The 27,963-nt window shown below is 44.0% G+C and overlaps 1 protein-coding gene across 1 annotated transcript in view; it reads left to right on the top strand.

Annotated features, from left to right (window-relative positions):
- The window catches only part of REC8 (REC8 meiotic recombination protein), a 144,971-nt gene extending 117,224 nt beyond the window's left edge, over positions 1-27,747 (top strand). The window contains exons 11-19 of the mRNA XM_075340722.1: positions 4,913-4,983; positions 6,843-6,998; positions 8,186-8,252; positions 15,156-15,259; positions 15,521-15,569; positions 15,781-15,847; positions 24,589-24,696; positions 24,860-24,966; positions 27,616-27,747. Of these exons, the coding sequence (XP_075196837.1) occupies positions 4,913-4,983; positions 6,843-6,998; positions 8,186-8,252; positions 15,156-15,259; positions 15,521-15,569; positions 15,781-15,847; positions 24,589-24,696; positions 24,860-24,966; positions 27,616-27,713 (827 nt within the window). The 3' untranslated portion in view covers positions 27,714-27,747. The remainder of the gene's footprint in view (positions 1-4,912; positions 4,984-6,842; positions 6,999-8,185; positions 8,253-15,155; positions 15,260-15,520; positions 15,570-15,780; positions 15,848-24,588; positions 24,697-24,859; positions 24,967-27,615) is intronic.
- The last annotated feature ends 216 nt before the right edge of the window (positions 27,748-27,963 follow it).

Below are 27,963 nucleotides of genomic sequence, written 5' to 3'. Positions count from 1 at the left end.
TATTGACCTATCTTTGGTTGGATTTTGTATTTTCTGTCATTAGGGAACTTAGATGAATTATACTGTATAATACATCTGGAAAGGGGTATTTGTCTAAAAAGAATGCACTGCACAACTATGATAGGAAGGGCATGGGGGACCTCTAGGGGGCATGGCTAGATACACCTGCTTTACCATCTTCTGCCCTGCTGTGGGATAGAGGGATGTACAGTGCTGGCCAAAAGTATTAGCACCCATGCAATTCTGTCAGATAATACTCAGTTTATTCTTGAAAATGATTGCAATCACAAATTCTTTAATTTAATTTGTCTTCAATGAAAAAAAATAAAAAAAATGTCAAAGCCAAATTGGATATAATTCCACACCAAACATAAAAAAGGGGGTGGACAAAAGTATTGGCACGGTTTGAAAAATCATGTGATGCTTCTCTAATTTGTGTAATTAACAGCATCTGTAACTTACCTTTGGCACCTAACAGGTGTTGGCAATAACTAAATCACACTTGCAGCCAGTTGACATGCATTAAAGTTGACTCAACCTCTGTCCTGTGTCCTTGTGTGTACCACGTTGAGCATGGAGAAAAGAAAGAAGACCAAAGAACTGTCTGAGGACTTGAGAATCAAAATTGTGACGAAGCATGAGCAATCTCAAGGCTACGGGCGGCTTTGCACGTTGCGACATTGCACGTGCGATGTCGATGGGGTCAAATTGAAAGTGACGCACATCCGGCGTCGCAGTTGATATCGCAACGTGTAAAACCTTTTTTATACGATGAACGAGCGCAAAAGCGTCGTTATCGTATCATCGCTGCAGCCTCCGACATTTCCATAATGCCGGTGCAGCGACAGGTGCGATGTTGTTCCTCGCTCCTGCGGCAGCACACATCGCTGTGTATGAAGCCGCAGGAGCGAGGAACTTCACCTTACCTGCCGCCGGCTGCAATGAGAAGGACGGAGGTGGGCGGGATGTTTACATCCTGCTCATCTCCGCCCCTCCACTTCAATTGGCCGCCTGCCGTGTGACGTTGCTGTGACGCCGCACGACCCGCCCCCTTAGGAAGGAGGCGGGTCGCCGGCCAGAGGGACGTCGCACGGCAGGTATGTGAGTGTGAAACTGCCGTAGCGATAATAATCGCTACGGCAGCTTTCACTAGATATTGCACGTGCGAAGGGGGCGGGACTATCGCTGCAGCATCGGTAACACATTGTTACCGATGTCGCAGCGTGCAAAGCCCGCCTACAAGTCCATCTCCAAAGACCTGAAAGTTCCTGTGTCTACGGTGCGCAGTGTCATCAAGAAGTTTAAAGCCCATGGCACTGTGGCTAACCTCCCTAGATGTGGAAGGAAAAGAAAAATTGACGAGAGATTTCAACGCAAGATTGTGCGGATGGTGGATAAAGAACCTCGACTAACATCCAAACAAGTTCAAGCTGCCCTGCAGTCCGAGGGTACAACAGTGTCAACCCGTACTAGCCGTCGGTGTCTGAATGAAAAGGAACTGTATGGTATGATACCCAGGAAGACCCCACTTCTTACCCCGAGATATAAAAAAGCCAGGCTGGAGTTTGCCAAAACCTAACTGAGAAAGCCTAAAACGTTTTGGAAGAATGTTCACTGGTCAGATGAGACAAAAGTAGAGCTTTTTGGGGAAAGCCATCAACATAGAGTTTACAGGAAAAAAAAAAGAGGCATTCAAAGAAAAAAACACGGTCCCTACAGTCAAACATGGCAGAGGTTCCCTGATGTTTTGGGGTTGCTTTGCTGCCTCTGGCACTGGACTGCTTGATCGTGTGCATGGCTTTATGAAGTCTGAAGACTACCAACAAATTTTGCAGCATAATGTAGGGCCCAGTGTGAGAAAGCTGGGTCTTCCTCAGAGGTCATGGGTCTTCCAGCAGGACAATGACCCAAAACACACTTCAAAAAGCACTAGAAAATGGTTTGCGAGAAAGCACTGGAGACTACTAAAGTGGCCAGCAATGAGTCCAGACCTGAATCCCATAGAACACCTGTGGAGAGATTTGGGGAAGGCACCCTTCAAATCTCTGGGACCTGGAGCAGTTTGCCAAAGAAGAATGGTCTAAAATTCCAGCAGAGCATTGTAAGAAACTCATTGATGGTTACCGGAAGCGGTTGTTCGCAGTTATTTTGGCTAAAGGTTGTGCAACCAAGTATTAGGCTAAAGGCTACTTTACACACTGCGATATCGGTCCCGATATTGCTAGTGTGGGTACCCGCCCCCATCTGTTGCGCGACACGGGCAAATCGCTGCCCGTGTCGCACAACAGCCGTCACACATACTTACCTGTCCGGCGACGTCGCTGTGACGGGCGAACCGCCTCCTTTCTAAGGGGGCGGTCCGTGCGGCGTCACAGCGACGTCACTGAAGCGTCACTGAACCGCCGCCCAATAGCAGCGGAGGGGCGGAGATGAGCGGGACGTAACATCCCGCCCACCTCCTTCCTACCGCATAGCGGCCGGGAGGCAGGTAAGGGGAGCTTCCTCGTTCCTGCGGCGTCACACGCAGCGATGTGTGCTGCCGCAGGAACGAGGAACAACTTCGTTACTGCTGCAGTAACGATTTTTAAGAATGGACCCCCATGTCGCCGATTAGCGATTTTGCACGTTTTTGCAACGATGCAAAATCGCTTATCGGTGTCACACGCAGCAACATCGCTAATGCGGCCGGATGTGCGTCACAAATTCCGTGACCCCAACGACTCCGCATTAGCGATGTCGCAGCGTGTAAAGCCCGCTTTAGAGTGCCAATACTTTTGTCTGGCCCATTTTAGGAGTTTTGTGTGAAATGATCAATGATTTTATTTTTGTTTCATTCTCTTTTGTGTTTTTTCATTGCAAGCAAAATAAATGAAGATAATACCAAAGAATTTGTGATTGCAATCATTTTCAAGAAGAAACTGAGTATTATCTGACAGAATTGCAGGGGTGCCAATACTTTTGGCCAGCACTGTACCAACTTTCAGTCTCTTTATGTGAAGTCCTCCAACAATGTGGATGGGTCAGTATTAGCTGGGGAAGCTGTTTTCTTATTATAATTGCACACATTATATTTTTTTACTGCCAATAAAGCTTAATCTGCCTATGCCTGGGGAGGGTTGTTTTGGTTCTGCTGTATAGCTAAGTGCAAACTAGATACTGTGAATGATCCTAACTATAAATACCACTGCATTGTATATGACTCTGGATGTATGTCCCTCGTTTTAAACTTAATTGTATTTCAGAAATTTAATTTGATCTGATAAAAAAGGTTATTTCTAGGGCTGAGCGGATCTGGACTGTAAAAGTCCGGATCCGCGTGGTTTCAATGATATCTAGGTGCTGGACCTGTGTCTGGGATTCTGGGTGCACGATCCGGATTCGGCAAATAAGGTAAAAATAAACAAAACAACAAATAAGCGTCAGTTTCATACTTACCGAAACTCTGTGTCATGGCGGCACACTGCTTCCGGGTCGCGCATTCACTTCCTCTACTGTGAATGCAATCACACAGCTTACTTTGCTTACCACGCCCACTGGCCATCCTCTCATCTGTGATTGGTTATAGGCTGACGCGCCTCCAGCCTGTGACAGTCTCTGCTGCAGTCATCGCTTATTGCGACTCAGGCTACACTCAGAGTTGGCAGTCTTCTCTATGGCTGCTAGCTCTGAGATGTATTAGAGCTGGATATGTCATCGTGGGACCTTGTGTGAATTACGCCGGACCTGGAGAGCTGTGTTGGGGTTAATAAAGTGGTGAAGGAGGGGGTGATTTGTACTTTATTCCAAATAAAGGATTTTTCTGTGTGTCTGTGTTTATTTACATTCATTTACAGGTTGTGATGCAGGTATCTCATAGACGTCTGTGCCATCACAAACCTAGAGTTTAGTAGCAGCTGTGCACTGTTCGTAACCCCTGCTATTACCCCGATTGGCACTACACCAGGCCACCGGGAAGGGCCGGTATTGTACCGGGATTGTCACATCTAATAGATGCGGCAATACCGGACGGCTGCGGGCTGAGAATACCAGCCCCCAGTCGGCGTTATCTTGGCTGGGGATGAAAATTACGGGGAATCGCACGTTGTTGTTTTTTTTAAAATTATTTATTTAAATGAGAAAAAAAAAGCCGCATGCGGTTTCTCTGGAGTCACTCACACTTGTGAGGGATTAGCGCGAGTCTGCCATGGCATCACCCGGCAAAGCCTCGCACGTGTGACTGGATACACAGCACGGATACAGCCCGACAGCTGGGGCTGCAGCCGTGGGCTATATGTGTGCTGCCGATTGTTTATTTTTTACCACGATACTGACCGGCAGACACTTGCACTGCTTTCCCCGCCCACTGGCCATCCTGGCGCCTGTGATTGGTTGCAGTCAGCTGCCACGCTGCCACTCAGGGTGGGGGCACGTTTAGCTGCAACCAATTACACGCGCCGGTGGGCGGGCAAAACAATGGATATTGAATTGTTGGCTCCGGAAGGAAAAAGCGTGACCCGGAAGGAGTGTGCCGCCATGACAGAGCCCCGGTGAGTACACCGCGCTCGCTCCTACCCCCCTATCCCCTCCACAAACGTTTTTAATCTCAGGATTCCGGTCCCCATTGACTTATATGGGCACCGGATTCCGGAGCGGATCAAACTCTTTTTGAAATATGGCAGTGATCCACCAGTCCCGGTTTTTTGGGCGTTCGATCAGCTGTAGTCCTTTCCAAGATGAATGATTTTGTAAGGATCCTGAATAGTAGTATTATGTAAGTGCTATATGATGCTGTTATATGCCAATATAATCTTGCATTGTATGGCAGTATTCAGTTATCACGTTTTGAATAACAAATACATACATATCTGTATATAAAATCAGGTTTTCAAAATAGGTTTGTTCTTTTGACTGTAATGCCATTGTATCCTTCTAGAGAGTGTTTCAGTGATGCAGTCTCCTGTATCTGCACCTCCTCCAGTTTTTCGTCAGTCACTGAGTCCACAGGTAAAGCAATACACCGTTGCCTAGTTTTAATTGTTGCACAACAACGGTATTGTTTAGACTATGAGAGCAATGACAACAAATTTAGCTGTACCCTGCAGACAAGACCCAATTCATCATTGCCTTTACCCCTGTGTTTTGTCTACCCTTGTCTGTATTGCTTTCTTTTTGTTTGTTTGCATGCAATTCATTATTCTAGTTGCACTTTTTTGAAGTCTATTTTATATGTGCTTAGCGTTTTCTTTTTTTTCCTCTTTTGTCAGTTTAATGATTCCAGATGCTTTCAGTTAGTTTATCAATTGTGACTTATTAAAAAGTTGCATAATTTTACTCCAATCGCCCCCCGATGTGACAACACGAATGCTTTTTCAAAAGTGGCATCTTTTTGTGGCAATTTGAAAAAGATGCTCAAAAAGTCGCAAAAATTGTTAATGACAGGAATCAAGCCCCTTTTTGAGTTTGTGCCAAATTCATGAACTGCGTGCGCCATTTTGATAAATTTGGTGCAATAAACATCAGTGAATACTTCAAAACCAAAAAATAAGTGACTTAGAATTTCCCCCCCACAAAAGATGAGCAGCATTTGGGTTTTAGTAATATGGTGGTGCTGCGTTCCCTGCACTGACTGACAGCCTCCTTTAATGGCTTTAACACTTTTCCGTCATATGAAATACAGTTATGTCATATGTTGGGTCCCTGATAGTAATGGGCGGACCTGGACTGTAAAATCCGCACAGTTTCAAAAGTATCCGGACGCCGGCAACTCAGGAAATAAATAAATAAAGGAAAAATAAAGCTAGCGCTTCATACTTACTGAGTCTCTAGTGTGGCTGTAACTGCTTCCGAGCTGCTCACTTTTCTTTCGAGGCCACTCAGCCTCATACACATTCACTGCTTTCCCTGCCCATCGGCAGTGTCTGTGATTGGTTGCAGTTAGACAGCGCCCCCAGCCTGTGTGACAGTGTATTGTACTGCAACAAATCACAGACCCTGTCTGCAGGTCACTGTAGATTGGAGTAAAAATAACACCCTCTTTTACCCCTTTATTAACACCCAGGTCCGACGTAATCCACACAAGATCCCACGACGATTCCAGCTCTGCTACATCTGAAGTCACAGCAAGCCATAGAACATGAGTTTAAGGCAGAGACTGAATGAGCCACGTGATGAGTGGGGACGTCATTTAGGTTATTTGTGGTCACAGCTGGAGGTTCCCACGATCCTCCAACTGGGATCGCAGGTATTGTCACCTGAGGTGACCTCATTAAACTGTTACTAACAACCAGCCCCCTGATAATAGTTGCTTCTATTCTCTCTGAGAGCAGAGGGTCTGGCCACGCTCCCTGTTCTCGAACATCAAGGAAGCAGCTATCAGAGGGCTGGCTGTTACTTCCAGTAACAGCAAGGTGCAGGCCACAACTCCTGTTCTCGAATCGCAGAGAAGCATCTATTAGGGGGCTGGCTATTAATAGTAGCATGATAAGGCCACACTCCCTGTTCTAAGACTGCGGAGAAGCTGCTATTATCAGGGGGCTGGCTGTTACTAACAGCATGCCACAGGTCACGCCACCTGTTCTCAGACTGCAGAGAAGCAGACATTATCAGGAGACTGGCTTATACTAACAGCATGGTGCATGCCACACCCCCTGATGTGTGATGTAATGTCCCAGAAGGGAGGGGGAACAGGAAAGAGCAGCTCCAGCATCACTGAATTACAGGTACAGGAACAGAACTGTGCATCTCATCTTTATAAGTTACAAGGGCAGGGACAGTTGAAGAAATTTTATCTCTCCAGAGTACCACTTTATGCTTTACTGCATATCTACAAATAAAAGGTTCTCATCACAACTTGCTCTTAACAGTTGATGCTGCCAGAGGTGCCCCTAGAAGCTGAACATCTACCACCAGTCAGACGTCTTGTGCGGAAAACCAGCCTTATAATTGACAAGAATACACAGATTGACCGTAAGGTCATGCAGGAGCAAACCAGCGATCCTTTTATAAATACACAGCCAGTGGTATGTATGTTTCCTTGACAAGAGTTCAGAAACTTCATAAAGTGTAAAATGTTTTACAATTATCAATCGTCAGGGACTATACAAGAGATCAAAATAATTAATAAATTGTAAACTGTATAATTTATGGGAATTAAATCATTGCATGTGTGACGCCCCTGGCCTAGTCGGGTCATCACAGGGTGCTGCACGCTCTTTATCTCTAGTGCAGGATTCAACCCCTCTTGGTTCTGGGTCCCCATCTTGCAGTACTGCCTCCATCAGCATCCAAAATCCCAATCACACTTCGCATCACACCCTGTCAGGCACACCAGTGGCCTGCTAAGCTGGAATGGGGCCTCCCACCCCACCTAAGGGTCAGGCAGGGAGGTGGGAGGTGACAAGTCAGAGCAGTGACACCCGGATCCGAGCAGTTCGACCGCTGCTGGGGAGGTACACATGCATGAGATTCATTTCAGGTTTCATTACAAAGCTACTCATTTTAATTTACTTAGCACAATGATTTAGAAATGGTGACTAAAGTGAGTTACTCGAAACTTCATCACTAAAGGGACATTTATGAATGGAAAATTCTTATACACACACCACAAAAATAGGGGTTAAAAGTAAATAGGAATCACCAGGCTCTTGATCACAATTGCCTAATGTTCTTGCTCTTTACTGGGCAGATAACACTATCTGCCTGTCCTAACATTGCACACAGATGGGCCATTAGGCCATGTTCACACCATGTTTTGTGTCAGTGGCTCCATCAGTGCTTCTCTTTTAAGCCTTAATGAGATTTGGGCTTATCCACTGATGGCTATTGACTATAATGAAGCAGATGGAGTCACTTTATGTTTTGTTTAACCTCGTTTTCAGCAGTGTGCACCTTTTTTGATGTGGGCACAAAAACGTGGTTGACTGTGTTCTTGTGCCGCCTCAAAAAGGTAGGCACTGAGGTCAGACAAAGCACAAAGGGTATCCATCTGCTTCATAAAATCCAATGGGCCGTCGGCGGATATGCCTGAATCCCGTTTTTCAGGGCTTCAGACAAAAGCCCCTTACGTGTGGCAAAACATGATGTGAACCCGGTCTTATTTGGAGATGTCTACATGTATTTTGTGATGTTTGCATTATCGTAGTGCTGGATTCAGTTTTTCAGTATTTACTTGTATTCAAATGTTATTAACTGAACTTCATTTATTCAGGTCCCTATAAAAATTCCTGACCTGAAATCTCGAACCGCAGCCTCTTTGCTTGATTCTCCAACCTACCGTGAGTGAGATCATTTTTTCTTCATAGTTATAATTTTTTTTTGCAATGTCCTGTGTTGCAAGGATTGAAAGCAGTTGAGGTTACTGTTATTGTGCCATTTTAAACTTGGTTACTTTTAGCAGGCCATACACGTTAGATAAATGCTAGAATATGCAATCTCAAAATCAAATGTGCTCTTATACTAATTATACACATTTATACTCATTTGTGCCAATGTAATCCATAGTTAGATAGGTTGAAAAAAAGACCTAGGTTCATAAAGTTCAACCTTTTTCCATCACCTATACATTTTGCCACTAAATCATTTATAACCGACAATGTTGTATGTACTGATGAAAACATTCAGACCTTTTTATAAAAGCTGTTATAGTATCTGCCATTACTACCTCTTGTGGTAGGGTATTCCACAGTCTGATTACTCTGACTGTAAAGAACCCTTTCCTATTTAGCTGCCGGAATCACTTTTCTTCCATTTGCTGTGTATGCTCCCTGGTCCTTAGTATTGTCTTTGGAAGAAATAAGTCATGTGCCAGTCCTTTATATGCACCACACATGTATTTATACATATGAGATCTCCTCTGAGACGTCTTTTTTCTGAGCTAAACAAATCTAACTTTTTTCAACCTCTCATCATATGTGAGGCCTTCCATTCCTTGTAATAGTCTAGTTGCCCGCCTTTGCACTGACTAACTTCTGAATGTCTTTTTTAAAATGTGGAGCCCAAAACTGAATCCCATTTTCCAGATGTGGCCTTACAAGTGATTTACAGAGGTAACAGTACATTGGAATCACAGGATCTAATCTCTCTTTTTATACACCCTAAAATCTTGTTTGCTTTAGCAGCTGCTGCTTGGCATTGAGTGCTGCTGCTCAGCTTATTTGTAATGAGAATACCCAAGTCCTTCTCCTGTTCTGTAGTCCCGAGTTTACTTCCATTTAATGTATACGCAGCTATAGGATTACTCCGTCCTAGGTGCATTACTTTACATTTATCAACATTAAATCTCATTTGCCAAGTGTCTGCCCATTCCAACATCTTATCCAGATCGTTTTGTGATATTGTACTATCAAGGTCCGTTTTTAATACCCTACATAGTTTGGTGTCATCGGCAAAGACTGACACTTTACTATCAATCCCATCCACAAGGTCATTAATAAAGAGATTAAAAAGGATTGGTCCCAACACAGATCCCTGCGGCACCCCACTGCTGACTTTAGCCTAGTTGGAGAATGTACCATTTATGACTATTCTTTGTTTCCTATCTTTTAGCCAATTCCTTACCCATCTGCTTATAGTTTACCCTAGTCCCTGCTTCTGGAGCTTCATTACAAGACTGTTATAAGGCACAGTATCAAATGCCTTTGCAAATCCAGATATATCAAATCAGCTGCATTACCAATCTCCAAATTTGCACTCGCCTCCCCACAGAAATACAACATGTTGGTTAGACATTACTTATCGTTCATGAATCCATGCTGGTTATCAGTTATATTATTCTTTGTAATATATCGTTGAATGTAATCTCTTAAAATGCCCTCAAAAACCTTGCACACCACTGATGTCAGACTTACCGGACAGTAGCTACCTAGATCCACCCTCTTCCCTTTCTTAAATATTGGCACCACGTCAGCCTTTCTCCAATCCTGAAGTACCAACCCTGTTACAAGAAAGTCTACGAAGATGAGATACAGCGGTCTGTCAATTACTGAGCTCCATTCCCTCAATATTCATGGATGAATGCTATCTGGCCCGGGGGATTTGTAAATGTTTAATTTGCTCAGAAGCAGCCATACTTGTGTTAAATTAGTTATATAAGGTGGTGTAATTCTTCTTGTGTTTAAATAGCTATATCAAGTAGCGAACTTTGATTTTTGCCTTGTTGAATGATCTGTGGAACAGTGTTCACTGGTGAACACAGATGAAAAGTTCCTGTTTAATATCTCAGCCTTATCTTTGTCCTCTATAATTATCCTGTGATTATCTTTTAGGGGGCGGATACCAACCTTTGTTTTCTTTTTGTCATGTTGGCATAAGTGACTGAGCCAATTTTGACCTTAATGACCACGCCAAATTTTGGAAATCTGACAAGTGTTACTTTATGTGGTAATAACTCTGGAACACTTCAATGAATCCCATTATTTCTGAGATTATTTTCTTTGTGACACTTTGTACCTTATGTTAGTGGTAAATTTATGTTGATATTTTTTGCATTTATTTGTGATATCGAATTTTGGTGAAAACTTAGCAATTTTCAAACGTTTAATTTTTATGCCCTTAAACCAAAGCGTTATATCACACAACATAATTAATAAATAAAATTTCCTATAGCTGTACTTTACATCTGCATAATCTTTAATACATAATTTTATTTTGTTAGAAAAGTTAAAAAGTTTAACAGCAATTTCTATTTTGTTCAAGAAATTTACAAAACCTGTTTCTTTAGGGACTTATTCAGATTCAAATGGAATTTGAGTGGCCTATATATTTGAAACTCCTCCCAAATTTTTTTTTTTTTTTAAATGTAAATTTGTCTGGAATAGACTGCAGAAGCCATGTCGCTTTTGCAGAGCCCCTTTCGTGCCCAAACAGTAGAATCTTCCCAAAAGTGACCCCATTTTGGAAACTAGACTGCTCAATGAGTTCATCTAGTAGTGTACTGAAAATGTTTCACCTACAGGTGATTTACAAAACTCATTTAGATGTGAAAACAAAAAAAAAAAAAATTTTCCCACTAAAATACTGTTTTAGCACCATAAAGATGCCTAAAATTATGGGACATCAACAGAATACAGACCAGATGGAGTCCAAAGTGTCTCCATCTGCATTATTATAGTGAGTGATTCTGTCGGAGTTTTTGTCTAAATCACAGTTTTGGATATTTACATGGAAATCTCAATGTAAGTGCTCAGTGGACAGCGCAGGATAAAATGTCAGTAGAGCCTTATTCCAATTTTTGGGAGGTAGAAAGAACAAATAGACAGCAGCACAGGAATAGTTCTTATTTTTATTTTTGTGAGGGTTATCGTGCGATATTAGTGATAAGACAGATTTATTGTGTGGTTGGTTACAGTGATACCAGATCGATGTTTTTTTTATGTTCTGATTCTATCACATAGTTAAAAATGTTTGTTTTTTGTTTTTTTTTTCATAAATAGTTTTTCCATTGCCATATTCAGAAAGCTGTAACTTTTTTTTTTTTTTTGTCGAATAGGGCTTTGTGAGAACTTACTTTTTTGCAGGACAAGTTGGAGATTTTTTTGGCATCATTTTGAGATATACAATATTTTTTGGTCGCTTGTTATTCAGGTTTTCAGACACAGAATGAACAAAAACCAGCAATTCACTTATGGTATTCCTATATTCTTTTTGCGTGGTTCACCATGCAGTAAAAATGATAAGACCTATTTATTCTTCGGGTCAGTATGGTTACCGCAATACCATATTTATATCGCTTCTTCTATGCTTTGTTACATTTTACAAACATTTTTTTGTTTTTGCATTGCCGTATTCTAAAAACTAACTTTTTTTCCAAATAAAAGCCATATTAGGGCCTATGCACACATTGCAGATCTGCTTATTTTCTCCTTGGAAATTTGGTGCAGATTTATATCTGCAGCATGTCAATTCTTTCAGCGTTTTTACTGCAGATTTCACTCATACTAATAGGGTATGTACACACCATGCATTTTTATTGCATTTTTTTTGATGTCACAAAACTGCATGCAAATTCTTATGCCAGCAGTCAATGAGAATCCTGAACTTTTCCGTACATGTTGCTTTTTTGCCCATGCATATTTAGTGCAGGAATAAATCTGCAGCATGTCAATTGTTTCAGTGTTTTTCCACCCCAGAATGTATAGGAAACACAAGGAAAAAAACGCATGCATAAAATGCGTCCAAAACACACTTTTTTCTGAAAAGAGATTCAGATTTGGTACCGAAATTTCTGCAACCAAATATTCAGTATGCATACATCAGTGGGAAAAATATGTACCAAAAATACACCGAAAATACGCATTTTTGCTGCTGCGTTTTTCATGTTCTTGGGGCTTGTTTTTTGCAGGATGGTTTGGTATTTTCATTTCTACCATTTTTTTATGTATGACTTTTTCATTGCTTTTTATTCAATCTTTTGTGTCAGTATGATGAAAAAGCGACATTTTTTCCACGTTCTTAATTATTTTTTTCTCGTTGATCATCGTACAGAAGTAATAGTGTGACAATCTTAAAGATTGGGTTGTTCTGGACACGGTGATACTAATTGTGTGTACTTTTTTTGTTTGTTTTAACGCAATTTCAGCGTTTTTAGTGGCAAAAATTGATTTCTGTGAGCTTTTTTGCGTTTTTTACATATTTAATTTTTACATTTATTCATTTACTCCCACTGTGGGACATGAATATTTTTTACTATGATCACTCATCTCATGTACTCCAGTACCTGTGTACAGCAGCACGAGACCTGTCAATGATTCACTGACTGTGCCTGTAAGACTTCTCATAGCAAGCTATAGCATAGCAGTTATCGGATGAACCCAGGGTACCATGGCAATGATCGGTACCCAATTCTTGGGCTGATTCTGCCAAAGGGGATTTTTTTAACCTCCTTTCAACCACTTAGAATCAGCTGTCACGATTGACAGCAGTATTCAAGGTGTTAATCGGCACCCGATTTGTTCCAAAACCGATTGGGACTAATGCCTCCGGGTGTCAGCTGCCATATACAGCTGTCACAATGGGGATTTTCAGCTGGAGGGCGGCACTTTTCACTTATTACCATTCGCCATTTGAGGGAATAATGTCCACTAACGACGCTGTTTATATGAGTATCAATTGTCGTTAATGTTAATGGTGATTTGTGTTTCAGTAGCTAATATTCCTCACTTAATTTCTTTTTTACATTTCCTATTGATATCTTTATACTCCTGAAATGCTATTTCTGTTTTCTCGGCCTTCAAGATTTTGAATACCGTTGTTTTTGTCCTATTATACTTTGTGCTGTCTTATTTATCCATAGTGGTTTCGTTTTATTCCTGGACATTTTATTACCAGAGGGTTCACGTTTTCAACAGGATTCTAAAAATCTATCCTTAAATTTGCCCCATTTATGTTCGGTATCCCCAGTTACCATGACATGGTCCCAGTCTACAAGATTAAAGGGAACCTGTCAGGTCCAATATGCACCCAGAACCACGAGTAGTTCTGTATGTATATTGCTAATCCCTGCCTAACCGTCCCTGTATAGCATAGATAAAAGACATCTTTAGAAAGAGTATTTCTAAAGATTTTTTCTCATATGCCAATGAGCGAGGGGGCTAGTCCCCTGGGCGTTAGTTCCCCTGGCTAGTCGACTCCTTTAGCATGTAAGCACACCCACAGCTATACTGATACTATTGACAGACGATAAATGGAGGGTACTTTATAAGAGCAGTCAGTGCAGAGAGGCATAAAGTGAATTCTACACTTAAATTAGCTTGAGGGCAACTCTAGAGATGTGGGGCTAGTGTGGAGCACAGAGGGGTGAGGAGTCCATAGCACTGATGCATGTGCTGCTGGAAAGTGTAGTTTTAGCAGATAAGAATGGGACTTGCCCAATCAGTTCTGTGAAACTGGATACACTGATAGAGATGAAAAAATACACAAAGGTACAAGAAAGAAACTTTATGTTGGACTTAGCGTATATATTACCAAAAAGTATGAATTTAAGGTGCTTTGTCGAAAATAATGTGATTCTGAGAAGAACCCTTGAATTAATAGGATCTAAGGCGGGCTTTAGACGCTGCGACATCGCTAGCAATGTCCAGCGCGATAGCACCCGCCCCCATCGTACATGCGATATGTGGCGATTGCTGCCGTAGCGAACATTATCTCTACGGCAGCTTCACACGCACATACCTGCTCGGTGACGTTGCTGTGACTGCCGAACAATCCCTCCTTCAAGGAGGCGGTGCATTTGGCATCACAGCGACGTCACCAAACGGCCGGCCAATAGCAGCGGAGGGGCGGGGATGAGCGGGACATAACATCCCTCCCACCTTCTCCCTTCCGCATTGCTGGTAGACGCAGGTAAGCAGATGTTTGTCGTTCCTGCGGCTTCATACACAGCGATGTGTGGTGCTGCAGGACCGACAAACAACATCGTATCTGCAGCAGTAACGACATTATGGAAATGAACGACGTGACACAAATCAGCAATTTGCTACTTTTGCGACTGTTCATCGTCGCACCTAGGCTTTTGCGATGTCGCTACCAGCGCCAGATGTGCGTCACTAACGATGTGACCCCGACGATATATCAGTAGCGATGTCGCAACGTGTAAACCCCCCTAACAGCAGTCTAATATACATGACACAAAGTCAATTTTCCATAACGTCCATAGGTCCTAGATATTGACATGTTTGATTCTTTGTTCAACAATGGTATGATGTGAGAGGTGTATAGTATTCCTATAGCAATAAATATGCTTTTTAGCCAATGCACTTCTAGTTAGCCAGGTAGGAACATCATCCCCTCTAAAAATGTATGTAAATCAAAATGTTTAGGCATTGCTGATGGTACACTAATATCATGGTCGGATGTGATATTTTCAAGCCTTTGTTTTTTCAGATTTTCTTTTTGGAAAAAGTTTGGGAGATATATTGACACAAATCCTAAGTGTGAACATGCCTTTCCTATGTGTGAACATGTCTTTCCTATGTGTGAACATGCCTTTTCTAAGTGTGAACATACCTTTTGAAACTTTTCACTAACAGCTCTCTACTAGGATTATCTAGAGAGAGAGTTGACAAGTGAAGGTCCTAAGATGCTTGAAGCCCCTTGGGCAATTGCCCTATTTGACCTTAATATAATACAGTCATCTGTTTTACTACTCTTAAGTGTTTTTCATTATATTTTCCCCCTGTTAGAGCATTTCATGGCCCCAGAGCTTAGAGAACTATGGTCTAGATGTGCATTTTTAGAGCCCTTACAGTATATCCCGGAAAGAGAAGAACTCATCAGTGAACTAGAGGTGAGAGAGAAACCTGCATAGATGAAAACATATTGTCAAACGCCATTACGAAATGGAGAAATTGGGAATGTTCACATGTAGCAGTTTTATTGCAGAAATGACTATGGACAGAAGATCACGTATATGAAAAGGGCAGTTCTGCAGCATGTGCATTGATTGTGCCAATTTTTTTTAATCTATAGTGAAAATGCGAAAAAAAAAATATTAAAAGAAAAATGTAAAACACTAAAGAATATTGCTTTTATGTATTTCGCCTCACAGGAAGTACGTGGAGCCACAGAATCTGTCGGGAGCATCATGTTGTCCTCAGGTTGGCTATTCCATTACCTGCCTATGACCCATTGTGAATATTTGGGACTACATGATAGATTTGTATGGTTTAGCTTTAGAGAAAACCTGTCACCAGATCAATAGGAGCTAGTTTGTATTCCTATTTTTTGCCCACTGTTTCCATTTTTTTGCATGTTTGTCTAATCCGCCAATTTTGGAAATATGATTAAAATATTTTTTTTGCTCTTTAGAAATTTCTTTGGAAGTGTCTGAGGAGGAACGATCTCGACCCGTTTTAGTAATACCGGAAGAGAGAAGGTACTGTAGATTGTCTATATATGTACAGTACAGTACATCACAATAATCCAAAACACAGATTTGTTGCATTTCTGAACAACAACAGCATGAAAGTGTAATTCAGTGGCCAAGTAGATCTCTTGCTCTAAACCAAACCGAAACACCTATAGGGAATTCTGTAGAGACAAGATGAGCATCATCATCCATCCAGCATCCAGGCTCTAAAAGAGGTCGTTCTAGAACAGGGGTGGGGAACCTCCGGCCCGCGGGCCGCATGCGGCCCGCCATGACCTTTTATGTGGCCCCCGGGCAGATTCCCCGGGGAGGCAGTGCTCGTGCTGTCACCGCAGTTTGCTGCCGCCGGCCCTTTAAATCCACACATTGCTGTTTGTGCTGCAATGTGTTCTCCCGTGGCCAGTGCCAATTGTGGGCGGGTCCACAGCAGCCTCACAGCTTCCTGCCTTGTGTGTCCGCCCCCTGCCCTCCGGAGATCAGTGCCTGCCTTCTCCTTCTGATGCAGTGTGTCCGGCTCCTGCACTCCGGTGATGTGAGTGCAATGCTGCTGTGAGTCCAGCGCCGACCTTCTGCTGCTATGTGCCCTGCCCAATGCTTTGTGCCTCCCCACACCAGTTCTGTAAACCCTCTCCCCCAGAGTTGCATGAAACTCTCAGCGCAGTGTGGCCCCCAATGTCCTGTGTGCACCCCTCCCCCAGTCCTGTGTGCAGCCCCCCAATGTCCTGTGTGCAGCCCATCACCCAGTAGTCCTGTGTGCACCCCCCCAATCCTGTGTGCACCCCTCCCCCAGTCCTGTGTGCAGCCCCCCAATGTCCTTTGTGCATCCCCACACAATCCTATGTGCAGCCCATCACCCAGTCCTGTGTGCACCCCATCACCCAGTCCTGTGTGCACCCCATCACCAGTCCTGTGTGCACCCCCCCAGTCCTGTGTGCACCCCCCCAGTCCTGTGTGCAGCCCCCCAATGTCCTGTGTGCACCCCCACACAATCCTATGTGCAGCCCATCACCCAGTCCTGTGTGCACCCCCTCAGTCCTGTGTGCACCCCCCCCCAGTCCTGTGTGCACCCCCCCAGTCCTGTGTGCAGCCCCCCCCAGTGCTGTGTGCAGCCCCCCCAGTCCTGTGTGCAGCCCCCCCAGTCCTGTGTGCAGCCCCCCCCAGTCCTGTGTGCAGCCCCCCCAGTCCTGTGTGCAGCCCCCCCCAGTCCTGTGTGCAGGCCCCCCCCAGTCCTGTGTGCAGCCCCCCGCCCCCAGTCCTGTGTGCAGCCCCCCCCCCAGTCCTGTGTGCAGCCCCCCCCCCAGTCCTGTGTGCAGCCCCCCCCCCAGTCCTGTGTGCAGCCCCCCCCCCAGTCCTGTGTGCAGCCCCCCCCAGTCCTGTGTGCAGCCCCCTCCCCAGTCCGGTGTGCAGCCCCCCAATGTCCTGTGTGCACCCCCCCAGTCCTGTGTGCACCCCCCCAGTCCTGTGTGCACACCCCCCCCAGTCCTGTGTGCACACCCCCCCCAGTCCTGTGTGCACACCCCCCCCCAGTCCTGTGTGCACACCCCCCCCAGTCCTGTGTGCACCCCCCCCCAGTCCTGTGTGCACCCCCCCCAGTCCTGTGTGCACCCCCCCCCAGTCCTGTGTGCACCCCCCCCAGTCCTGTGTGCACCCCCCCCAGTCCTGTGTGCACCCCCCCCCAGTCCTGTGTGCACCCCCCCCAGTCCTGTGTGCACCCCCCCCAGTCCTGTGTGCACCCCCCCCAGTCCTGTGTGCACCCCCCCCAGTCCTGTGTGCAGCCCCCCCCAGTCGTGTGTGCAGCCCCCCCCAGTGATGTCTGTGGCTCCCCCCCAGTGATGTCTGTGGCTCCCCCCCCAGTGATGTCTGTGGCTCCCCCCCCAGTGATGTCTGTGGCTCCCCCCCCAGTGATGTCTGTGGCTCCCCCCCCAGTGATGTCTGTGGCTCCCCCCCCAGTGATGTCTGTGGCTCCCCCCCAGTGATGTCTGTGGCTCCCCCCAGTGATGTCTGTGGCTCCCCCCAGTGATGTCTGTGGCTCCCCCACAGTGATGTCTGTGGCTCCCCCACAGTGATGTCTGTGGCCTCCCCCACAGTGATGTCTGTGGCCTCCCCCACAGTGATGTCTGTGGCCTCCCCCACAGTGATGTCTGTGGCCTCCCCCACAGTGATGTCTGTGGCCTCCCCCACAGTGATGTCTGTGGCCTCCCCCCAGTGATGTCTGTGGCCTCCCCCCAGTGATGTCTGTGGCCTCCCCCCAGTGATGTCTGTGCCTCCAGCCCCTCCAGTGGTGTCTGTGCCCCCAGCCCCGCGTGTGGTGTCTGTGCCCCCAGTTAATGAATTGCTTCACCCAATATAGCAGGGTCATTTAAACATTGATAATTTTGTGCGGCCCCCGAAGGTTGGTAGAAATTTCCAAATGGCCCCCGACAGAAAAAAGGTTCCCCACCCCTGTTCTAGAAGAATGGAAAAAGACAGATGTTGTAATATGTCACCAACTTGTTCATTCTATGCCTAGAAGACTTTGTGTTGTCCTTAAAAATTATGGAGGTCATACAAAATGCTAGATGTATTATTTTTTGATCTGGGCTGTATTTATTTCTACAAAATCTATAATGAGTAAAACTGAAGATTATTTAATTAAAATGATATAATTAACCTTTAATATTATGGGTTAAAACATGTTCTATGAAACTCAGTCTTGTCAAAATGTTGAAATTCCCTCTTATATTCAGTGAGGTATTGCTTGAAATCTTTCTTTTCAAAGGGGGTATACTTATTGATGCTAAACACTGTAGGACACTGTACTGTATACCATCGGTCACCAACCTTTCTGACCTTGAAAGAATCATTCATTTCTGAAAAAGGGTCTTGAGGCACATCCTTCTTCTGTACCCCTCACAGTAGTGACACCCACAGCCCCCATTACCAGTATAATGACAGCCAAAGCTGTCCACAGATATCACACTAAGGCAGGATGCCAAGATCTAAATGTTTCCCGCAATAACCCCATTCAGTATTCTGGCATCAAACGCTATCACCACTCTGTCGCATGCAGCTTCAAGCGTCTCCTCTGTAGTATCATCCTATGTACACCTTACCATACTTAAATTATCTTCAAACCCACAAGGCTAGTATATGGCTTTTAGATCTGGTCTTCCGTATGGGGCTACTCATATAATTCACCATCTGGGAACTGTTCTTCATAGCGGTTTGCTAAATAAAGTGCTAATGCAACAAATTGGCAGACAGCCGTGAGCGACACATCATGGGCCCGCGTACCACAGGTTGAGGATGCCTGCAGTATACCAAGGGACTGCGCTATATATAACAAGAGAGGATGCCATGTAAGAAGTAACAGCACAAAAAAGTACACTACACCATATACTAGGTGGATAGGGCTATACACAAGAAGAAAGGATGCTATGCATTAAAGGATGGCATGCTACATACGAAGTGAGGATGCTGTACATATTAAGGGAGTTTCTTTTACAAACAAGAGTATTACAACCACCATCTCTCTGCAAGTTATACAGAATAAATATTTTCACCCAGTAACTTATCGCTAATGTCTCAATTAATTGGAGTTTCTTCTCCATCTTGTCAGACCTCTGTGATGCCCCTAGACACTGCACCCTCTTTATCTCTCTGTGCAGGACTCGACCCCCCATGGTTCTGGGTTCCCAGCGTATAGTACTGCCTCCATCAGCATCCAAATCCCAACCACACCTCACACCACACCCTGTCAGACACACGAGTGGGCTGCTGAGCTGGAATAGGGCCGCCCACCTATGGGTCAGGCAGACTGGTGGGAGGGAAGTATGACAAAACAGTGGTAGCTCTCGAGTAGTGAGGAGCTAGGAGGAGTGTGTGGCTCCCTGGGAGTTAGAGGTTGGGTCGCAGACGGTGGTCTGGGCCCAAAGGAGTCTGAGACCCCGTCGCAGGGGATTGAGGCTGGGTGCCTAGACCTGGTCTTGGAGGACAGTCAGCAGCTCGAGTCTAATCACCGGTCTGGGACCAAAAACACAGCTGGGTACTGGACCCTAGGTCGGGGAATAGCTTCAGGCAACCCGGCAATTAACCTGCGGAGGATAGTGACTTCATGGACTGTCCCCAAGAAGCTCAGAGATCAGGGGCACTAGCGCAACGAGGGGGATAGGGATTTCCAACCCACAGACATCGCAAGCGTGAGCCCTTAAGAGCACATCTCCACTACCAACAAGTAGGGAGCAGGGCCCGGACAGCTTTACGCCAACGGGCCACCAGAACACTTCTAATTTGTGCATGGAGGCAGGCTCTGGACCACTCGGCAGTACTATAGGGGACAGATACCCGGACAGGCTCCCCCAAGAGGGCAGCGGCACCCAGAGACTTGGTTTAGCTTGTTGTCAGAGTCTGCTTTGCGGTCACATCATCACCAACACTGCCTGAGTGAGTACATGGTCCTCCCCTGCTTCCAACCAGCATACCACCATCCAGAGTCCCGGGGCCTCCCCTACACGTGTAGGGAACGTCATCTGGCTGCCCCACTCCATCTCCCCGGGGTACTCTCATCTGCAGCGGCGGTATTCCCCTTTACCGCAAACCACGGGCGGCGTCAAACTTTTATCCCCTGTAAATAATCCCCTTTCCACTTGAGTGGCCGCAAGCCCCCGGGTCCAGAGACCCTCGAGCCACAGCAACCACCGGATCCGAGTGGTTTCCACCTCCATGACAACATCTTCCAGCCTTGATTGAGGTACCCCTGAAATAAAAAGGCCACATACAGTACAGACACAGAAAGTTTGGACACACCTTCTCATTCAAAGCGTTTTCTTTATTTTCAGGACTCTGAAAATTGTAGATTCACATTGAAAGCATCAAAACTATGAATTAAACCATATGGAATGAAATACTTAAAGTGTGAAACAACCGAAAATACGTCTTCTATTCTAGGTTCTTCAAAGTAGCCACCTTTTGCTTTGATTACGGCTTTGCACACTCTTGGCATTCTCTTGATGAGCTTTAAGAGGTAGTCACCGGAAATGGTTTGAAGGAGTTCCCAGAGATGCTTAGCACTTGTTGGCCCTTTTGCCTTCACTCTGCGGTCCAGCTAACCCCAAACCATCTCGATTGGGTTCAGCTCTGGTGACTGTGGAGACCAGGTCATCTGGCTTTGCACCCCATCACTCTCCTTCCTAGTCAAATAGCCATTACATAGCCTGGAGGTGTGTTTGGGGTCATTGTCCTGTTGAAAAATAAATGATGGTCCAACTAAATGCAAACCGGATGGAATAGCATGCCGCTGCAAGATGCTGTGGTAGGCATGCTGGTTCTGTATGCCTTCAATTTTGAATAAATCCCCAACAGTGTCACCAGCAAAGCACCCCCACACCATCACACCTCCTTCTCCATGCTTCGCGGTGGGAACCAGCCATGTAGAGTCCATCCGTTCACCTTTTCTACAAAGACACGGTGGCTGGATCCAAAGATCTCAAATTTAGACTCATCAGACCAAAGCACAGATTTCCACAGGTCTAAAGGTACCGTCACACTAAATAACGTACCAGCGATCCTGACAATGATACAACCTGATAGGGATCACTGGTAAGTCGCTAGATCGCTGGTGAGATGTCACACAGTCGGACCATAACAACGACGCACCAACGATTCGGCGATCCATGACAACTTGTACAACAACATCGTTGGTCACTGAGACCTTGTCACATTGAACGATTAGCAACATATAGGCGTGCATCTACGTTGCCTTTTCCGCACCCCCCCTACTCCTATTGGTGGACATAAGTGCGTTGTGACTAGGCGGCCTTGCCTTGCTTCCATCCAAAGGTTCTGGATTGCAGATCGCAGTAGAGTCCTCCGGGCTGTGACTCCATATCGATTCATCTATTGTTCTTCCACGTTTCTCGACTGGGCATCATTTAGGGGTCTCAATTGCGTTTCCATTTTTACTCTATTTATAGGACACCTCTCAATGTCTGCTATTAAATCCCTATTTGACAGTGCAGTCATGCTTCTCTGCTTGCAAGGTATTTGTGTGCTTGTAAGCAGTATGTGCTCGTGAACAAAGGACGGAAGTGAGACCTTGTTGCCTAAAGCTGTAGTTGTGACCACCAATCGGAGTTGAAGAGGGCGTTGTAAAGAAAAGGCTAAACCACGCCTGCGTCACTGAATTCTGAGTTACCAACTAAGTTGCTCGTTGTTGATATGGTGTCAGACATGTTGCCCAGCGGGACACCAACAACCAAAAAATGGTCCAGGCCATTCAGCAACAATTAGCAACTGCACAGCAGGGGCCAGGTTGTTGCTGGATGTCACACACAGCAACGTCGCTAGAAAGATCGCTGTTGCGTCACAAAAAGCGTGACTCATCAGCGATGTTGCTTAGTGAGACATGGCCTTTATGTACATTCCTTGTGTTCTTTAGCCCAAACAAGTCTCTTCTGCTTGTTGCCTGTCCTTAACAGTGGTTTCCTAGCAGCTATTTTACGATGAAGGCCCGCTGCACAAAGTCTGCTCTTAACAGTTGTTATAGAGATGAGAAGGTGTGTCCAAACTTTTGGTCTGTACTGTATGTATTACACACACATTATATATGTGAGGAGCTGGCCACTATTAGACCAATGGATGTAGGGTGGACTTTTTCCAGCGCTAATTACATCAATCTGCTTGTTGTGTTTGATTAGAGATTTGCTCCCTCTCAGTTTAAGATGCTCTAGCATGAGTTGAATGAAAATCTCTGGGACCTCCATTAAGTCATTTTTCTCCCTGTAACAGAGTGTCAACTTCAGCCTGTCTCCATGGACTATAATCAGGTCTACAGTAGGATTCATTGTCCTGCATCTGGTTGGGGGGTTGTGTGTCTTTGTTCATCTCTGCAGGGGGCTTCCCCAATACACAACTTTTTAGACTGGGCTTCTGGAACCTTCTGCATACTTTCGTCTAATTGTAGAAAATGTTAATGGGGATGTCTGCCCATGTAGGGGGCTGATCTGAGGAGCAGCAGAACAATATGCCACGTTTGGTCATTGAGTCAGTGCTGTGACATTGAGGGGCAAGAATCTGTTGTTGCAGCCAGGTCCTAGTGCTCATAGATGGACTGTAGAGATTGGAGATAGATAGATGTGCTACGATTGTGGTATCAGTTGTCTGGATCTGAGGAACTATCCTAAGGACTATTGTTGCTGGCTGGAGCTGGATATAGGTGCTACGGTCGTGGTGTCCGATGTCTGGAGAAGCATAAGGATTATGGTTGCTGTAAGACTGTGTTACATCATTAACCTGCCTAGGTGATTAATTCAACCAACAACCTCACATATATAGATATGTGTGTGTATATATAATTTTAAATATATATTGTTTCTTGTTGGCTAGTTGTTTCCCTTTAGAATTATTTTTTATGATTGTATCCACTTCTTAGTAAGAAGAGGTGCTATCAGTAGTAGCGATTGACTGCAAGGACAGACTACTTTTTCATTCACCCATTACATTGAGGTCTGTTTTGACACATGGTAAGGTTTTAACATTAGAGAGTGGTAGATAACCTCCTGATTTGGGTACACCTTGTCGCAGTGGGATGGCTTTATGCTTTTTTGATCAAAAATACTGATAACTAACTACCCTATATTTTTTCATGTGCACTATTGCTTTTTCTTACAGCAGGGTACAGGTCCCTGATATTTTTCTCTGTAAAATATGCTGGAGGCAGTGTGATGACATGAGCATGCATGGCTTCCAATGGCTCTGGATCACTAGTGTTTATTGATGATGTGACTGAAGACAGAACCAGCCATGTGAATTCTGAAGTTTACAGGGCTATACGATCTACTCAGATTCAACCAAATGTAGCAAGGTTGATTGGACGGTGCTGAACAGTACAGATGGACAGAGACCCAAAACATACTGTGAAAGCAACCCAGGAGTTTTTAAGGCAAAGAATTGGAATATTCTGTAATGATCGAGTCATTCACCAGATCTCAACCCCATCGTACATGCATTTTATATACTTATGACAAAACATAAGGCAGAAAGGCCCACAAAGCAGCAACAACTGAAGTCAGCTGTAGTTAAAGCCTAGCAAAAGCGTAAAAAAAGGATGAAACTCAGTGTTTGGTGACATCCATGGCTTCCAGACTTCAGGTGAACATTGCCTGCAAATGATTATCTACAAAGTATTAAAAAGTAACACTTTAATTATAGTAAAGATATTTATGTTCAACCCCTTTGATTAACCCCTTTTTTCAGCAAACGATGGCTGTGATGCCTATATTTAATATTTGCATACCTTAGCACCTCAGTGCAGCCGTATATTTGTTAGATGATATTTCATGTTCAGTTTGCACTTGTTCACATTTATCTGTTAAGTGCAGTCAGTTTTCTCTTTTGAGAGCACCTATGCTGACCCATGACATTTTTGAAGACCAATTATAACCTTTCAGGAATGGTTTGAGGGGGGTACACCAAAAAGTTCATAGTTTGGACTTTTTGGTACCAGATAACAGAACAATTTACGGGGTCTTACGGAGTCAATGCCTCAATGGGTGAAAGCGCTTATTCAGCAGGATGACCTATATCCTATGGCTTTAATGTTATAGCTGACTAATGTATATATTTATATGGCTTCCTGGTGTATACTTTGTTGACAATAGTAGTATTATACTATTGGTTGATATTCCATGCTGACAAATCCCTTCCAGTTTATCATTAAATGGCTTTTAACAGAAATTCAAACTATTGTCTTCTGTGTTGCTCCTTTGCAGATCACTCTCTGGTCAGAAAGGCACATTCCTACCAATGGTCTCGGAGATGCCAGAAATTATTGTGGAGTTACCTGAAACAGAAGAAGTATTACTGAGTGATCTACAAAGGTATTTAACACAATTGTCCCTCTCTGAGCTTCAAACCCCGAGTGCAGATCGGCTGCGGTGTTCTTGTCCAGGCATTGCATGTTTGTATTTGCATTGTGAATGTCATTCATGTTAACCTGGCCTTAAGTGTATCTAATTTGCTTTTATTGTCATCTCTCATTAGGAAGTTATTCTCGGAGATTGACAGGACAGGGCATTCAGACTTCCTTGGCTTGACTCCCCGTTCTCTTTCTCGCTTGTTAGTTTCCCGATTCTTTTACAGCTGTCTTGGTAAGACTTTAAAAATGCATAGAAGGCTTTAGAAAAAGTATTAATACTGGAAAGCTATCATCTGTTACAATCTTTAGTAAAACAGATGACTCAAATATTGTTATGCAAATTTATTAAAATGCACCATTAAACTGCATATTTTAATAAATGGTGGGCAGCACGGTGGCTCAGTGGTTAGCACTTTTGCTTTACAGCACCTAGGACCCACTAAATACAACATCTGCAAGGAGTCTGCATGTTCTCCCCGTGTTTGTGTGGGTTTCCTCCCACACTCCAAAGACATATTAATAAGGACTTTACATTTTGAGCCCCAATGGGGACAGTGATGATCACATCTGTAAAGTGCTGTAATCTCAATGCTGCTATAAAAAGTGAGTAAATTATAATAATTCTTATTAATTGCATTGGGAATACAGGACATTGAGTAAATATGCCATGCGACTAGAAAGCTCAATATTAGGTGAAATCAAAAGTGTTGCCTCCAGTTGGTAGGTTCCACCCTCTCTTCAGACATTAAGTTACTCAGTTTTACCATAGTGTCTGTATGAGGCTGACATGCCCCTGGTCTTCTCTAATTTATTTTATCTAGATCAGTGGTAGAACTCATCTTTATTCTTCACTTCAAACAGTTTACATTGGGAACTTTACATTAGTGTACCCTCATTACAGATGCCAATTGTCAGCCAGTCACCTATCAGATAAAGATGCTGCATGGAATATTTTACTAATCACACCTTTTTGTGAGACTATTAACCAACATATGGTGTATTTTACATACTTTTAAGGGGGTGTTTCATTTTGTTGAGGTTACTCTGGATCTTGCTATTGAGCCCCAATTTTCAATATGAATCTGCTAGGTCATTTGTTGATTTTCGTGCTGTTTATTGTGGGAGTGACCCTTTTTCTCAGCTAAGCTAAGCATCTTCATCCAAGTTTGTTTTCTGGGGCATATCAGGATGATCTTCTTGACCTCACTGCTTGTTTACTGTATGCCTCAACTTTCCTTTGTAAATCTAACCTTCTGTCAACACAACTTGTGGCTCTTGCTGCAGCCAATTCCTTGGCTAAGATCCTGGTCCATTGACCGGCTATCCAAAAAGACTCTTCTCGGGCTTCACTTTACAAGAAACATGTTCTTTGGAAAGTGTCTAGATGACATCATCAAACATGCTACTGGGGGCAAGAGTGCTCTGCTTTCCCAGAAGCATAGGCGTTCTTCAAGCTGGTCAAAGCAGAGCGTATTCCATTGATCTTCATAGCTTCAGGCTGGCCTTGCCGGGAATGGTAATCTTACCTTATCCAGCTGGTTGGAGTTACACCATGGCCTATTCATGTCCTTTTTTTCCCTCAAGGTCCGGTGTTCCAGCCCACTTTAACTCAGCTGCATTTAACAGGGTGGTTATTGACGCTAAAGTTTTGTGTTCCAAGGGTCTGTCTGTCTTGCATGTGCAGACCATGCTGAGGGCTCGTTAGCTTCAATCTGCCATAGTTTGCCAAGGTACCTACAGGTTCTACTTTCAAGGGTGTAAACAAATGGGCTTCCAGTCGATTGTTTTCTCCATTTCTAGGATTCTTTATTTTTCTCAGTCAGGTCTAAATGTAGGTCTGTCTCACCCTCCTGAAGGGTCAGGATTCTTCCCTTTTCTTACTTCCTCAGTGTATGCTCCCTTAGAATCTTTGTGCAGCATCTCCATAAGATTTCCTTAATAGAAGACGTTCTACCTTTTGGTTATGGAAGCTGAGGACTCCTTTGTGATCCCTAATGGGCCACACTATGGTCTGTCAGGCATTTAGACAACCAAGGACAAATCTACACTTTTTTGGGTAACTACTCATACCACATTTGCTTTTGCTACTCCCTGAGTGATCAGGAATCGGGCTTCTGTTTCTCAGGTCTGCAAAGCTGCCACCTGGGCCTCTGTCCACCCCTACATTAAATTCTAAAGAACCACTATAGCTTTTGACAATGTCAGCTTGGGACATGAGGTGATGCAGGCTGTTGGCTGCTAGGCAACCTACATGGTTAGCCGTTTATTTTCCTACCCATTGGGACTGCCCTGAAATCTCTTAACGGTCCTGTGTCCCTCAGCACTATTAATGAGAAAATCAGATTTTTGTACTTGTGGTAAAATCCTTTTCTCATTGAATACATTGGGGGGACACAGCTCCCACCCACTCCTATTCCTGTTTCTTCTGTCCCCAGGTCAGTGATGGTTGCTTGTTTTCATTCCCTGGATTCAGGTCATATTGCTCACTGGTTGTTTTTTTTTTCTTCAAAATTTTAACTTTGTTGGATTGGTTTCCTACTGCTTTTGGCACTAAATGGAGTTGTCTACTCTCAAAGGACCTGTTATAGCTCACCAGGTGGATCCAACACTTTTTCATCAAGTCAAAAAAGTTTCTGATATTGCTATTTAAAGGCTGCTATCAAGAAGATTCCCTCTTATAAGTGTTTTAAACTGGCAAAGGTATCACAAATCTATTTACATAAATATATTAGCATATATTATGCTATGCTTAACACAGATGCCCTTCATGAAAATTGTTCTACCTTGTGAATATGCTCACCAATGCCTTTAGAGGCCTATTAAAACAATGATTTGTAACATAACAGGAACTCGTAAATAATATGCCATCTACTTTTTCTAGTGCTTTGTACACAAGAAATTATTCACCTGAAGCAGACCAAACCAAATGGATGTATAACCATCACACCAGGAAGACGCTATTCAGAAATGAGGATATAAGTTTACGGAGTGATTGTGTTTCAACTGTTTTTAATCGGACATGAAATTGTTTGTAATAATGTTATTGTTAATATTAATTAGTTAATATATTTATTTAATAATTAGCAATAATAATTGTAATTATTAGTTAATAATTTGTTCATATTATGTATTCTTTTATAAAATAGTTATAAGGTTTATACAGAATAAAAAAAATTGTCTTGCATTTATTCTTACTACATATAATCCAGTGTACTTCAGCCTTGAACTT

Source organism: Anomaloglossus baeobatrachus, chromosome 1 (genome assembly GCF_048569485.1).
Source record: "Anomaloglossus baeobatrachus isolate aAnoBae1 chromosome 1, aAnoBae1.hap1, whole genome shotgun sequence".
In the NCBI taxonomy this organism is placed as follows: Eukaryota; Metazoa; Chordata; class Amphibia; order Anura; family Aromobatidae; genus Anomaloglossus; species Anomaloglossus baeobatrachus.
The sequence above is the reverse complement of the archived record's forward strand: the minus strand, read 5'-3'. Positions and strand labels throughout refer to the sequence as shown.